Consider the following 13,338-nt stretch of genomic DNA (forward strand, 5'->3'; position numbering starts at 1 on the left):
TCTAGCAGATGCCTGGAAAATGAATCCAGTTCGATGGACCTTTTCGTTGGAACGAGGGAAACCTCCCATCATTACTCACAAAATGTGAATGGTGTTTTGTAATTATTATGTTGAGGTTTTTTAAAAAATGGTTCACAAAACAGAAACTTACTACCTAGCATTCAGAGAGGAGCAACATGGTGCAACGTCAGTGGCTGTTTCGTGTAGGAAAAACAACCTCATAACAAGCCAATTTGGAGCTAAAATGCAGCTGAAGGTGGGTAGCCAGGGGTCAGCAACCTTTTTCAGCAGGGGGCCGGTCCACCGTCCCTCAGACCATGTGGTGGGCCGGACTATATTGGGGGGGGGGGAATGAATGAATTCCCATGCCCCACAAATAACCCAGAGATGCATTTTAAATAAAAGCACACATTCTACTCATGTAAAAACACGCTGATTCCCGGACCGTCCATGGACCGGATTGAGAAGGCGATTGGGCCTCATCCGGCCCCCGGGCCTTAGGTTGCCTACCCCTGGTGGTTAGCCCTTTCTCCTGCCACTTTTCTAATGAAAATGCCCCCAACTATTCCTCCCCCCCCCCCATGAAAGTACCAGGTGTATGTTTGCAAGAATTAAATATATGCCTGGAACCCAGAAAGGAAGTTGTTTAAGGAAGATTTTGTTGTGGCAAGGTGGTCTGTAGGAACAGATTAAACATACTCCCTTTCTGCTGTCCCCACCCTGTTCCAAAGCTGTTTTTCCCTAAATGCAGTTGGGCTTGTGCTCCACCTGTTTGTGTGTAATGTGTAGCTCCACCTTCAGCCTTATTTCCACAAAGTGAATGAGCATAATGTATATCTCTTGTGTCCCTCTTCCCACTGATGCCAGCAGTTTACACCCACAATTTACTGGCATAAAATCTAATGAGGAACAGAATATATAATAGATGCTTTATATAGAGGGTTTAGATGGTTGCTATATTCTTCTGTTTCAGATGCCATTGTTGAAATCAAAAGGAAACATCCTGCCAAGGTCCAGAGATTCAAAAATAGCTTGTCGTTGCATAATTTGTCTTATGCAGCTGGTGTAATTTTGCATAATCCAATTCTCCTTTATCTAAAATTGATATTCAATTTGCAATTAAAGTTCTACATTCCAGTCCTGTTACATAGCTTAGGACTTGCTCTTTGTTAAATTACAAGTACCCAGATATTTGAAAACACTGAAGAAATAGAAAAGAACAGTTTAAATTGTTAAAATCCTTTATTTCGCTCTCAGATCTTAATTAGCTGTCTTATTTGGTGTTACCATTTTTTGCCTTTGTGTTTTATTTTGGTTTTTGCTAATGTTTTATTTAAAAGATAAGTCAATCTGACTGAAAAAGAGAGTTAGGTAATATGAACAATTGCAGGCTCAGTTTCAACATAACATGCTTATGTAAATAGGAAATTTCAATATCAACTTAGTGCAGTAACTACTAAAATGCTTATAAAAGGGCTTAATAACAAACATGTTTACTTTGAATCACCCATAACTCCAAAAAACATGTGAACATAGACACCATTAATCAACTGTTTATCATAATTCCAGTGTTAACAGTTGGAAGTTACATAACACACTCTAGCTGTGACCCAGTGTTTAGGAATCACTCAGTAAACTGGTCTTAAACACAAAGCAAGGTAAAGTAAGACTATTTAGCTCCTATGTTTCAATGAGACAAACAACGTGATTGTTTTGGAACTGGGTTTGAAGTTATTGGTTCCCATCTAGTTAAAGTCACCTGTGCCTAATAGTGCACTCCTATTCATGTCTACTCAGAAGTAAGTCTCCTTTAGTTTAATGCAACTTACTTCTGAATATACATTTATGGGATTGCACTGCCTCACTAAAAACAACGGAATAAGTTACTCATTCACAACTAACTTTGGTCCAATTGCCTTTCGGATTTGATCACAGATAATACAATTGTTAACAACTTTGGTGGCATGCTGTGACAGGGAAAAGACTATCTATTAAGTTTCTGAGATTGGCAGCAGCTGGGAAGGGGAATGGGGTTGCCCATTATGTGAATGTTAATTGTTAATAGGAAGCAATTCTCTTTATTTGTCATTGGCTTTGAATATTCATGAATTGTCAGCTAAGCCACATATGCAACTAAATGTGTGATCCTTATACTAATGGCATGTGCAGTAAAACAACTCTATAGCACCCTGTCATCCCAAATTGAGATATTCTATTTATTTGGATTATAATAGCTCATGGAATGCCCAAAGGTGAGCAAACAACAACCTTTATGAGAAGTCTTATAAAATGGGGAGAAACCCTCAATATGAATACACTGCTTAAACATTTGCCAGAATATGAAAAGTGGGAAAAGTGAATACAATCTTTTTTCCCTTCCATTCTCAACTCTGTGACAGGTAGTAGCTCCAAACAACAATTCAGTTGTGCAGAGATTCTAATATGCAGTAGCCATGCATATAACCTAGTGTTGTGCTGATCAAGACACAAGTTCTCTTAAGAAGAATATATGAATATATTAAATAAGGAAGGCTATGGGTTCTTATCCAGTGAAGTCACTTCATTGTCACAAGGATGTCTGCTTATGCAACAAAGCTTCTCCCCCCTCTCCTCCTCCCCTGCATCCCCAAAACCTGTTCTGGGGCTTCCCCAACTCTCCAAAGCAGATTATGGGGGGCTATGGGGATAAAAGAAAAAGTTATGTTGTGCCACAGGAAGTCCTTGTGTGAATGACATGACTTTAGATCATTATTGACCAGTGTATTCTATAATGCATTAAAGCTGATCTATATAATTAAAAATGGCTGATTATTTAATAAAATGCTATAAGCTGCTACATTTTGTTAGTGTACTTTAAGAAATGAGAATAGCTTAACCAAAGATAATGCATTGATCCAATGAATTTGCATCATATTAAATATGAAAGTTTAGAAATTTCACAGAATCCTTATAAAAATAAATGCTGTAAAACTACATTATGAAGCACTCATATCATAGTATATCATTGTACAGGACTTTTATTATTAAAACCTTTAAAACCAAAAATATTTATAACATATATATAATGTACTAAAAACTGTAAATGGTTTTGGTTCAAAAGTGCTTTTTAAAACATGGTATATTGAACTATTTCAAATATGGATGAAGTTGTTTTGGCTTAGCTTTCTTTGATAATCCAACTCTTAAAGGACCACAACATGTTTTAAGAGGCTGTACTCTTACAATTCCATCCAATAAAAAATCTCCTGTATAAAAAGATATGAAACTGCATTATGAAAACTGAAAGCACTTTGTATGTGTATCTCTGTCTCACCATAGTTTCTCATTATGAGAGTTTGAAGTTTTTCTTAGTCCAAGCCAAATCAAGGCTGCAGAATTGTGAATACCACCACAACAATAAATATATGTACATTTTGGTGTGCATCATAGGCATCTATTGTATAGTATCCAAGAGAAATAATACAATCTTCTTCTTATCTAGATCAAACACTGATATTGTAATTTCCAACATTAATATTGTGGTGATAAATACAATTCTTACATACTATATGCATTAGTATATCTACAATATTATTGCACATATACAGTCCAAGTTTCCTAAAGTAGCCGGTACATAAACAGATTCATGCAGCAATTCATATAACTGTACACAAACACTTATATTTACAAAATTGTGCTACGGAAATATAGTACTGCAGAGGGCTTGACTGTTCTACACATATTATACATATAATGTGCCTATTGCTTGTGTATGATTTTGAATATAATTAGCTAGGCTGTCTTTTTTAATAATAATAATAATAATAATAATAATAATAATAATAATAATAATAATTTATTATTTATACCCCACCCATCTACTTGCTGTGATTTACATTGAAAAATAAATATAAGGTAACAACTTTTCTATGGTAAATAACTAAAATCAGAATAATTTACCTCTTTCATTTCTTAAACCACAGCTTCTTTCTTCCATAAATGTATGAGGCACAAATGCTGGGCTCCAAGTGAAAGGTTGTTTACAAGGAGAATCGCCATGTTCTTAAATGTAAAAAATAAACTCACAATTAGTATTACAGTATATTTATTTTTTAAAGTTGAACTGGTGTTTTGCTCTAGCAAAACAGATGCTAGATAACCTGCTAGATAACCTTTTGATGCCTTTAACCAGTTATCATGACCAGAAACAGCACATTGAATCCCCGGACAGCTTCCCCCCCCAGTACCCTGACCCGGACCACTCCTGATGCCTACACTTCATTCCCCTATATTTACTATATCTACTCAGAAGTAAGGACTCCTGAATTACTCCCAAGTAAGTTGGGATGGGAATGCAACTTTAGTGTCATTCTGTAACACTGTTGAAATCTTAAATGGTGTCCTTCAGCCACCTGACACTGCTGCCAGCTGTCACTTCTGCCAGGTAAGTTGGCCTGGACCAATAGAGAATGGGTTCCACCAAAGCCCCTCAAGCCTGAAACCAGCCCTACTAGTTACCTTGAAAATGTAATCTGTATTAGCACATTCAGAAAGGTCTGACACATCCTTTTCCTCTTGATTCACATGCAACGGAGGGCCAATTCAACTATGTGATCATACTGCATAATAATATAGTTACCTTGAGAGGGTGCGTAGAACATTTCTTCATCTGTTACACTCGAAGGACAGTGGTCATGTGGTACTTCTTGCTCTCCAGGACTTTTTATCACTGTGTTCTTAAATAAACTTTGTTCATCCTTAGTTGGCTTCATCCCAGTTGTATGCTTTACAATAGTACTGTTCACAGTACTACCAGTAGTGGTGAAGGTCGCATTCGCTTTATTTTCAAAAATATTTCTGGAGTCTTCATCTAGTATGCTGCCAGAATGATTAAATACAAGGGGATCTTTCTCCAAAAAATTTCTTTCCCCACATTTCCACATTTCTTTTTCCACATTTTCCTTACTAATTTCATTAAACATGAAAAGCTCTTCCAGTACCAGATCAAATTGATTTTTCAGTTCAAACTCGTGTCTGCTTTTAATTTCAGAAGATAAATGCTTTTCTGTGGCATCTTCAAAATGGGCTTGTTTCATTGTGCATGAAGTCATTGTTAATGTGTCTTTAGAACTAACCCTTTCCCCACATCCATAATTGAAACATAGCGTAGTTATATTCTGAGGTTGATTTCTTTTGCTTACATAACTCTGCTCAAAAGTTGAATTTTCTTTCTTATCCACATCTTTGGTATTTTGTTTCACAGACACTAGCTCTGGATTATGTGTGCTGTTTAGTAAAATACTTTTTTGAAGCAATAAATTCAGATTTTCTACTTTTTTAACTATAGGATGTTTCAAGTTCTTAGAGATTCTAGAACTACAAACAGGGTAGTATGGTAAAACACTATTATTAGTTTCAAATACAAAGCCACTTGGTTTTCTTCTTTTTCCATGCTGGGAAATCTTGTAACGCTGAGCTTTGACACTCACTGGTCTATTTTGATCTATGCAAACATCATAGGAAACAGTTGAAGTAAAATACTGGTCATCATTATATTTAAGTACATTTCCAGAATTAAGGCCATTAATAGGGAAGTGCATGTTGTTGTCTTCACATGTGTGCCTTTGACTATTGCTGTTTATATCTTTGGGATACTTAGACTTTTTACTTTTGCTTTTCTGTTCCAAAAAAGGATTGCAAATTGTATATAACTGATGGAGAACACAATTAGAAGTCAATGTATCAGAGCCACTGCAAGCTATTCTTTTATCAGGAACAAAATATCCTTTGCTATCTTTTTTATTATTTTCAACATTAAAGATCACATTTCCTATAAATGAAATTTCCTCTGAATCAGTACTGAGGCAAATTTGTTTATATGTGTCAAATGGATAAAAATTGACTTTCATTTCAGTAGAACCACAGTCTTTACAATTACCATTCCTTGTTTTGTTCATCATTGCTCTGCTACAGGTTCTTATATATTCTGGGACACGTTTGCTTTTGCTTGTTTGTGCTTTGCTATGTACTCTTGGAATAAAATGAGAAGCTTTAAATTTTTTAACAGGAAAAGCATTGTTTTCATTGAAGAATTTTCCAGTTCTCTTTTGTATATTTGGTTCCATTGTACTCACCATTGGAAGATTTGATTGTTGAATACTGCACTTCCCAAATTTGAGTGGAACTGAAGTCAAATAGTTAAATAGTCTGAAGTTTGCTGACAGGTTGTGCACTGTAGGACTACACAACCTTCCCCCCCATAAAGTAGAGCTGTGAAAATCATTCTCTGGGAAAATGTGTTTGTTAGAAATTATAAGTTGCCTTGCCATTTGTTCTTTTACATTATCAGCTACTGAAAAGCTACCATCTTCTATGGTATATCTGGAAAATTCAAAGTGTTCCATGGTACTGGTGCCATTGGATATTTCCCTTTGTTGGGTATTGAGCAGAAAAAAATGGCTGAATATTGAGGCATTCTTTTCAACTGCAGTGCTGCAACCATGTAAAAATAACTCAAAAGCAGCACATTTTACTAATTTGGTATTTACAACTGTACGGCTTCTTGAATAAGATATATACATGTGCTTATATACTTTGTTCCTTCTTAAGTTAGTCTTTGCCAAGGCATTTGTTTGCTTTTTGCGGAATAAAATATTTTCATCCTCATCCACAACATTTTTATATTCATATAAGAACGATCCAATGTTTGATTTTCTTTCTTTCATGAAATTGCCAGCTAACAAACGTAGCAGTGGGATTTTGTCACTGATGCTTCCACCATCTGCAACTGGTTTGGGAATATGGTTTTTTTCTCCATGTACATGAAGACAAGCTGTGCCATTTTCATTAGTTTGAAATGCTGGCACATCTGTAAGTAAATATTCTAGTCTTGCAACAATATTTTCTGCCAAGGTGTTGTAAGAAAGTATATTTACTGATGGTAACTCAATCTCCTTTGAAATGTTGCCACTGTCTATTGATTTTTCTTTTTCTTTAGCAAAAATGGTCCAAGGTTTTGGTTTTGTGACCAATGAATTAATATTTTCATTAAATTCAGAACCAGAATCTTTTAATTTGCTACAGTAATCATTTTCAAGTGCCCATTTTTCTATGAATGGTGTATTTCCTAACAATCTGGAATGCAAATGGGCATTCATAAAATGTAGATCCTGTCTTAAGCTGGTTTTTGTGCTGTTTTTCTCTTGCAATTCCAAATCATTTGGACTAAAATCCCAAGATCCTTCAGGAAAACCTAGATGTGTGTCTGGTGATTTCTTATCTGCATAGCATAAACTTTTAAGCAACTGCCTCTGCTCATTTGAGCTCACTTGACTATCTGTTTTGAGTTTCTTTGGCCATGGTTCTTCCATCTCTTCTGATATGGATAGCAGTGCTTGTAAACTTTCCATGTTCAGTTCTGAGTAACAAAACTTGATGAGACCTGTTCTGAAATTTAAACCAAATTATAATTAAAATTATGCAAACTATTTGTGTATTTAAAGCATTAGCAATATACATTTAACAAAATGCATTTTGAGTAACATGGTGCTCTCTTATTCATATTTATCATTTTTCCATATGAGACAATAGCAATGACATCATTTTCATTTGATCTCCAGTTACCATAGGAGTGTGTTAAAAGATGAAAAATATAATTACAGAGCTTTTAAAGAAAAGTACTAAACATAGTTACTTGGAATAAGAGGCCATACATTTAAAGTAAACTTATTTCCCCATAAATTTGCTTAGGGTCACAGCACTAGGTATGATTCATTCCTTTTTTTAAAAAAAGCAGTGATCAGTATTTCAGACATTCAGCATGATAGGCTTTACTTCTCTGTTTACTTTTTTACATTTTAAGAACAGAAATATGCCGTAGTTCCAGTGCTTTTTTTCAGGGAGGCACTAAAGGGTTTGCAGTAACAGCACATCTTTTTTTTTATGTTAAAAAGTGTGGCACTGTAACAACTTCATGGTGAGTACCAGCAACTCTCCTTTTTTGGATTAAAAAGTGTGACACTTACTGTAACAACTTCATGGTGAGTACTGGCACCTATTTTTCTCGGAAAAAAAGCCCTGAGTGGTTCCACCACTATTCATGAAAATCTTAATTTAAGTTTGGAGTGAGGGATATCCCAAAATACTCTCTAATGTGGAGAAAGCCATAGTTTTTGGCAATAAACAGAGGACACAGCTGCAAATAAAACATTTTATATGTGTTGTAAAGTGCAATATACAAATGTGACACTAGATGGTGTCAGTGAGCTACGCAAAATTCAATGTGTTTTTCAAAACTTTTTTTTAAGCATTTCCACCGCGTTTTTTATATGTGCTTGGATTCCACCAGAGAAGGCCACACATAGTTCCAACATTGCAATAAAAATGGAAGAGAGTCTTCCCATTACTGATCAGTATAGCTATTATAGTAACCTGGAGTGGGCTAGAACTGCATACCCCATGTAGATGGTAGCTAATAGCTCTTGGTCAATGTGGGTTGAGAACATCACCAGCACACAATGGGCACTGTTAACCACTTTCTGAAAACAGCCCCAAATATATTTGCTTAATTCAAATGGGCCCTCTGGCTGATAGCGCTTTTAGCCATTCCCTGCATACTCCATCATGTGTCCCTACTTATGAAACCTGAAAGAGTGCTTCTTCCCATGCTAATCTAACCCACATTTTGAGACTAACAGAAGGTCTCTGTTTCAGATATCTTCAGAAAGTCCTATTTCAGATACTTCCTCTATCAGGGGTGCAGTACTCAGCAATGGAAGAGAGGAATTTTTAGCTGGTTTTGGAGCATCCTAGAGTAGCTTTCTTGGCACTGATGTTGAAGAACAGTATAAAAATGTTTTAAATACGTAACCTTTCACACAAATCAAGAGTTCAAGAATAACGGTGCTATTTCTCTTCAGTCACTGCAAACTTCTGATCCTTCCTCTCTGCAGTTTTGTTTTGCTTTTAAAAAAGAGAAATTAAAAAACATTTAATTGCATTGACTGGCTGAGGCATGCATTCTACAACGAAATAAAATGTCCTTGTACTGTAATAACATCAAGCAAGACATATTAAAACCATACTGGGTTGGATTCAGAGTAAGTGTGTTGCACTTAGTTCCTGTTCAATTCAATCGGGCAAGTTAGGGGTGACAAATTTTTCACATCGATTGCAATGGCACATAGGCGCAACTGTTCTGAAGCACAATCTTATGTGTGTTAATGGAAGTAAGCTTCATTTTCTTTTAATGGGGCTTACTCCCTAGTAAGTGTGTTTAGGACTACTGCCTCAATCCTGACCTAGCTCATTGGTTATAAATGAATTTAATTAATTAATTAAGCATTAATATTCAGATAGCATTTTAAGAAGCGGTGTCTGTGAAATTATTTGACCCTGAATTCTGGTTCTTCTGCTAACATTTGAAAAGTAAACTGCTTGTCTGAAAGCGAAATGTAACATTGTTGCACCACTATTTTTCTGCTAAAAAAAAAAATCTCAACAACATTTAGGGTGCCCTGGTTTTTACTTTTTGAAATACGGCAACTCTAGAACATCCACATTGTTATGTTACTGTGCTGAGGTAAAAAAAATAAGAAAGAAAGGAACAAGGAGGAGGGAATTCCACCATGGGGCATTCGTTGTAACACCTTCACTGTTCTCTGGGCTTCCACAGATTCTTGTTGTTAGCAAATGCTACTTGTTGCAAAGGGTGGCCATATTTCAAAAAGTAAAATTCCTAACACCCGCAAAGTTCTTGAGCTTTATTTTTTAATTTTTTTTTAGGAAGGCCGCAAAACGTCTGGGTTTTCCCTGACATTTTGCTGGTTTGGCAAACCCCCCCCCCCCCCGACACCATTTTTACGCCCGAAAACCAGGACATGGCAGGAATTTTCCCGACGTATGGCAAGCCTCTTGTTGCAGGATCTGGGGCAATTTAAACTAGCTGTCTCCTCAGCCAGCTCCTTCTCCGCCTCAGAGCTGAGGAATTCAGCTTCACCATGTACTACGTCTATAAGGGCAATGGTGCAGCCTCTGAAGCAAGAAGAACAGGCCATGAATGAAACTCAATCCCCCTCAAAAAAAAACCCCAAACTCAGTGAACAGACTGTGAGGAGGAACCTGCAAAAAATAACCTTTTCAGGCATCATAGCAATTTATTGTGATCACTTCTTGGCAGATGAGGCTAAGAGATTTGGAGTATGATTTCCCCCCCCCCCCAATTGTGACAGTTCCTGAGTAATATAAAAAATAAATAAATTCCTGAGTAATATAAATGTACCATGAAGATGCTCCCCCATATTAGTTTGTTGACTAATCTTTTTTTTCCACGTAATGTGATTCTTTTTGCATATTTGTGTGCGTAGAAACTGAGATTGCATTACTTTGGAGCGAGACTATCCCTTCCCTTTTTATACACAAAAGTTTGCATGCTGATGGTTCAAAACTGAGGTGCTATTATAATGTCGAGTTTGCTTGGTTATTTATATAGTCTCTGAGCATAGTTATACAAACGGAGTTGGTTAGAGATAAATATCTAGAAGTGAACAGGTAATCCTGGTGTTGCGGTATACAGGAATTGTGGCTTTTAGAAACCATGTGTACTCTGAGGCGGCGGTGCCCTTTCTGGAAACAGCCAGACTTTACGTCGGTCTTACAAAAAAACTTCCAACTTTTATGTTCCTTCAGACCCTTGACCCCCGTCCTCCCCAAGCCTGGAAGTTATGACCTTTCATAGAAAACAATAGCCAGAAATGAAAGATGGCATCTCTAGCTGTGGTCGAGCAACACCTCAGCCACCCTCAGGGGGTCAGCAAAAAGAGGGATTTTATTACTTCCTAACTGGAAGCCAAAATAAAAAAAGGAAAGGGGGGCATAAAAGCACCCTGAAGATCCGTCTCCAAGCAATGACTGCTCGGATTATTATTTCTCTGTGTTTCTACTGCCTCCAGCATGAGGACTCATTTTGGCGGGAAAATGTTGTGAGGCGTTTGGCGAACCAGGAGGAGGGACAGAAAATGGGGACTTCGCCCTAAGCTGCAATCCTGTACACGGTTACATGGGAGTTAATCCTATTTAACTCAGTGGGGATCAAATTCAGATTAACATGCGAAATGGAGGCTCTTGACCCCCCCACCCCCCTTATGTTTGGGGGGAAATTAAGCTCAAGCACCATCATGGGGTGTGTGTGGAGGGTAATCTTCCCTCTTTCCTCACAAAGAGTAAAGTTGTGACAATTAAACATCTGGTTTCTATGTAGTTGTTTTCAAACACAAATTTTTCTATTACGAAAATTTTTATTTTTCTATTACGAAAACACCCACACACACATAAACCATAAAACCTGACAGGAATGACAAAAAAAGTCGGTATTTCCCCCCAATAGTGACCCATTTTTCCTTCATGTTTTTAGCGTCTTTTCCTTGGGAGTAATTCTCAGTGGGACTCCCCCCCCCCCAAAAAAAAATAAGTGGGTAGAAGATGGCCATTGCAGTTGAGGTCTCCTCCAATATTTCCCGCCTGGAAGAATCAGCTTAAAAGATAGGCAGGCCTTTCTCTTTCCTTCCATCTTCTCTGTCAGAAGATTTGTTGAAGGGAAACATGGCTTAGGCTGCAAGCCTGTGTCTACTTACTTGAGAGTAAACCACATTGGACCTCTGTGGGACTTACACCTGAGTAAACATTTATAGGATGGGGCTGACTGGGGATTTTGACCATGTTACTATTGCTCACAGTTCCAAAATATAAAGCTCCCCTGTTCTATTTTCTGCACCCGTTTTATTTATCTTTCTACTTTTGTGCTTCACGTCACAGTTTGAAAAGGGGGTGGGGGTGGAGCAGAGAGAACATGTTCATTTCTTTCAATTTAGTTTGGGACTCCCAAATCCCAAACTCAGCTGGTCCAGTATGTAATGTTTATTCACTTAAAACAAAAGATCATTACATTAATCCCGAACAAATGGCATTCTGCTAAAATAAGTGCCCTCTGAATTTCATTAACAGTAAAAGCCATATCTAGCGCATGCCTGATCCTTTAGCGGCTCTCAGCAAAATGCTGTCTGTTTGGATCTCTTTGTGGCCGCATTTTTAATTTATAATGTATTAATAATGAATACGTGGTGTTTTTTTTCATATAATACAATTCTGCATTTTGCTGTTACCAAAGGTATTGTACAAAGCAAGTGGTTAAGGCGTATGTCCTTAGAAACAGCTTAGTATCCAGTCGCAGAAGCCCTAAAGGCTTTTTGCTGACCTAAGTGAATTAAAGAGGCTGTACCGCTAAATATATGTGCTAAATATGTATAGTGTACAGATCGGAAGCTGTGGTCTCCTGGAAATGATGGGCTTAATTTTCAGATCTCATGGCCAATAGTCATGGTCAGGAATGGTGGAAATTGGGAGTCCAACATTTGGTGGGTCATATTAGAGAGGGCAGGATAGAAATATTTTAATAAATTATACAGGGCAGGATAGAAATGTTTTAATAAATTGTACAGGGCAGCATAGAAATATTTTAATAAATTGATAAAGCTATATCAAGGAATGCTCACAAGCTGCATACATGCCGTTCCCATCAACAGCGCTCCATATTGTTGTATGAATTTTGTGATAAAACACTCTTAGATTTGGACCATTCCTCCGCAAAACAAATTATGTGCCACTTTGGAAGGCAGGGCAGGATATAAATTCAACAAATAAATATCACAGCGATTCTAGAAAGAAATCAAACTTGCGTGAAACAGCTTTCTATGTAGCAATGCAAATTAAACTAAGCAGGATAAAAAAAATATTTTAACTGAAGAAAAACAGAAAATGTAACACACCCAACAAAAAATTCGTTGCAAAGCTTAGTCTTCTTGCACAATTTTAGGTCATATTGTTCTTGACAGAGAGACACAGTATTTTCATGGTGTGTATTCTGTGCTTAAAATTACCGGTAATTTCTTCAATCAAAGTACATCACAATCTTAGGATTCATGTTTCGTTGCGCTGCTTTAGAAAGACCAACCTGCCAGCACTGGTGAAAAGTATTTAGTCCGCAAAGTGCTTTTGGTCTGACGTTGTTTCTCTCGATGGGTTATGTTTGTACTTGCTTATGTTTGGATAAAATAATAAACTTGAGGGATATCTTCTGGCCTGAACCCACAGATCATGGGGTATTCAATGTGCTGCTCCCCCAAGATGGGCTCACAATACCTATTGTACTTTTGCAAGGTTATCTTCTTCTTCTTCTTCTTCTTCTTCTTCCTCCTCTTCTTCTTCTTCTTCATTCAATTTATATACCACCCTATACCTGGGGGTCTCAGGGTGGTTCACAGAATAAGATCAATATATAAAACCACAAAATACATAATAAAAATA

The 13,338-nt window shown here is 37.0% G+C and overlaps 1 protein-coding gene across 8 annotated transcripts; it reads right to left on the reverse strand.

Annotated features, from left to right (window-relative positions):
- Positions 1-1,223: 1,223 nt before the first annotated feature.
- On the reverse strand, positions 1,224-12,961 carry RAD51AP2 (RAD51 associated protein 2). Of its 8 annotated transcripts, none has more exons than XM_083607201.1 (5): positions 12,801-12,961; positions 8,849-8,940; positions 4,619-7,420; positions 3,940-4,041; positions 1,224-3,245 (listed from the first exon to the last, which is right to left on the reverse strand). In XM_083607201.1, exons 3-5 carry the CDS (start codon positions 7,386-7,388, stop codon positions 3,127-3,129), a joined length of 2,991 nt encoding a protein of 996 aa, XP_083463327.1. In that variant the 5' UTR covers positions 7,389-7,420; positions 8,849-8,940; positions 12,801-12,961; the 3' UTR covers positions 1,224-3,126. The 8 variants fall into 8 exon arrangements, with proteins under 8 accessions (XP_083463327.1, XP_083463325.1, XP_083463326.1 ...); XM_083607199.1 differs by lacking the exon at positions 12,801-12,961 and adding an exon at positions 12,138-12,558; XM_083607200.1 differs by lacking the exon at positions 12,801-12,961 and adding an exon at positions 11,610-11,698.
- Positions 12,962-13,338: the final 377 nt, after the last annotated feature.

Source organism: Podarcis filfolensis (assembly GCF_964270895.1).
Source record: "Podarcis filfolensis genome assembly, chromosome: 3".
Lineage (NCBI taxonomy): Eukaryota > Metazoa > Chordata > Lepidosauria > Squamata > Lacertidae > Podarcis > Podarcis filfolensis.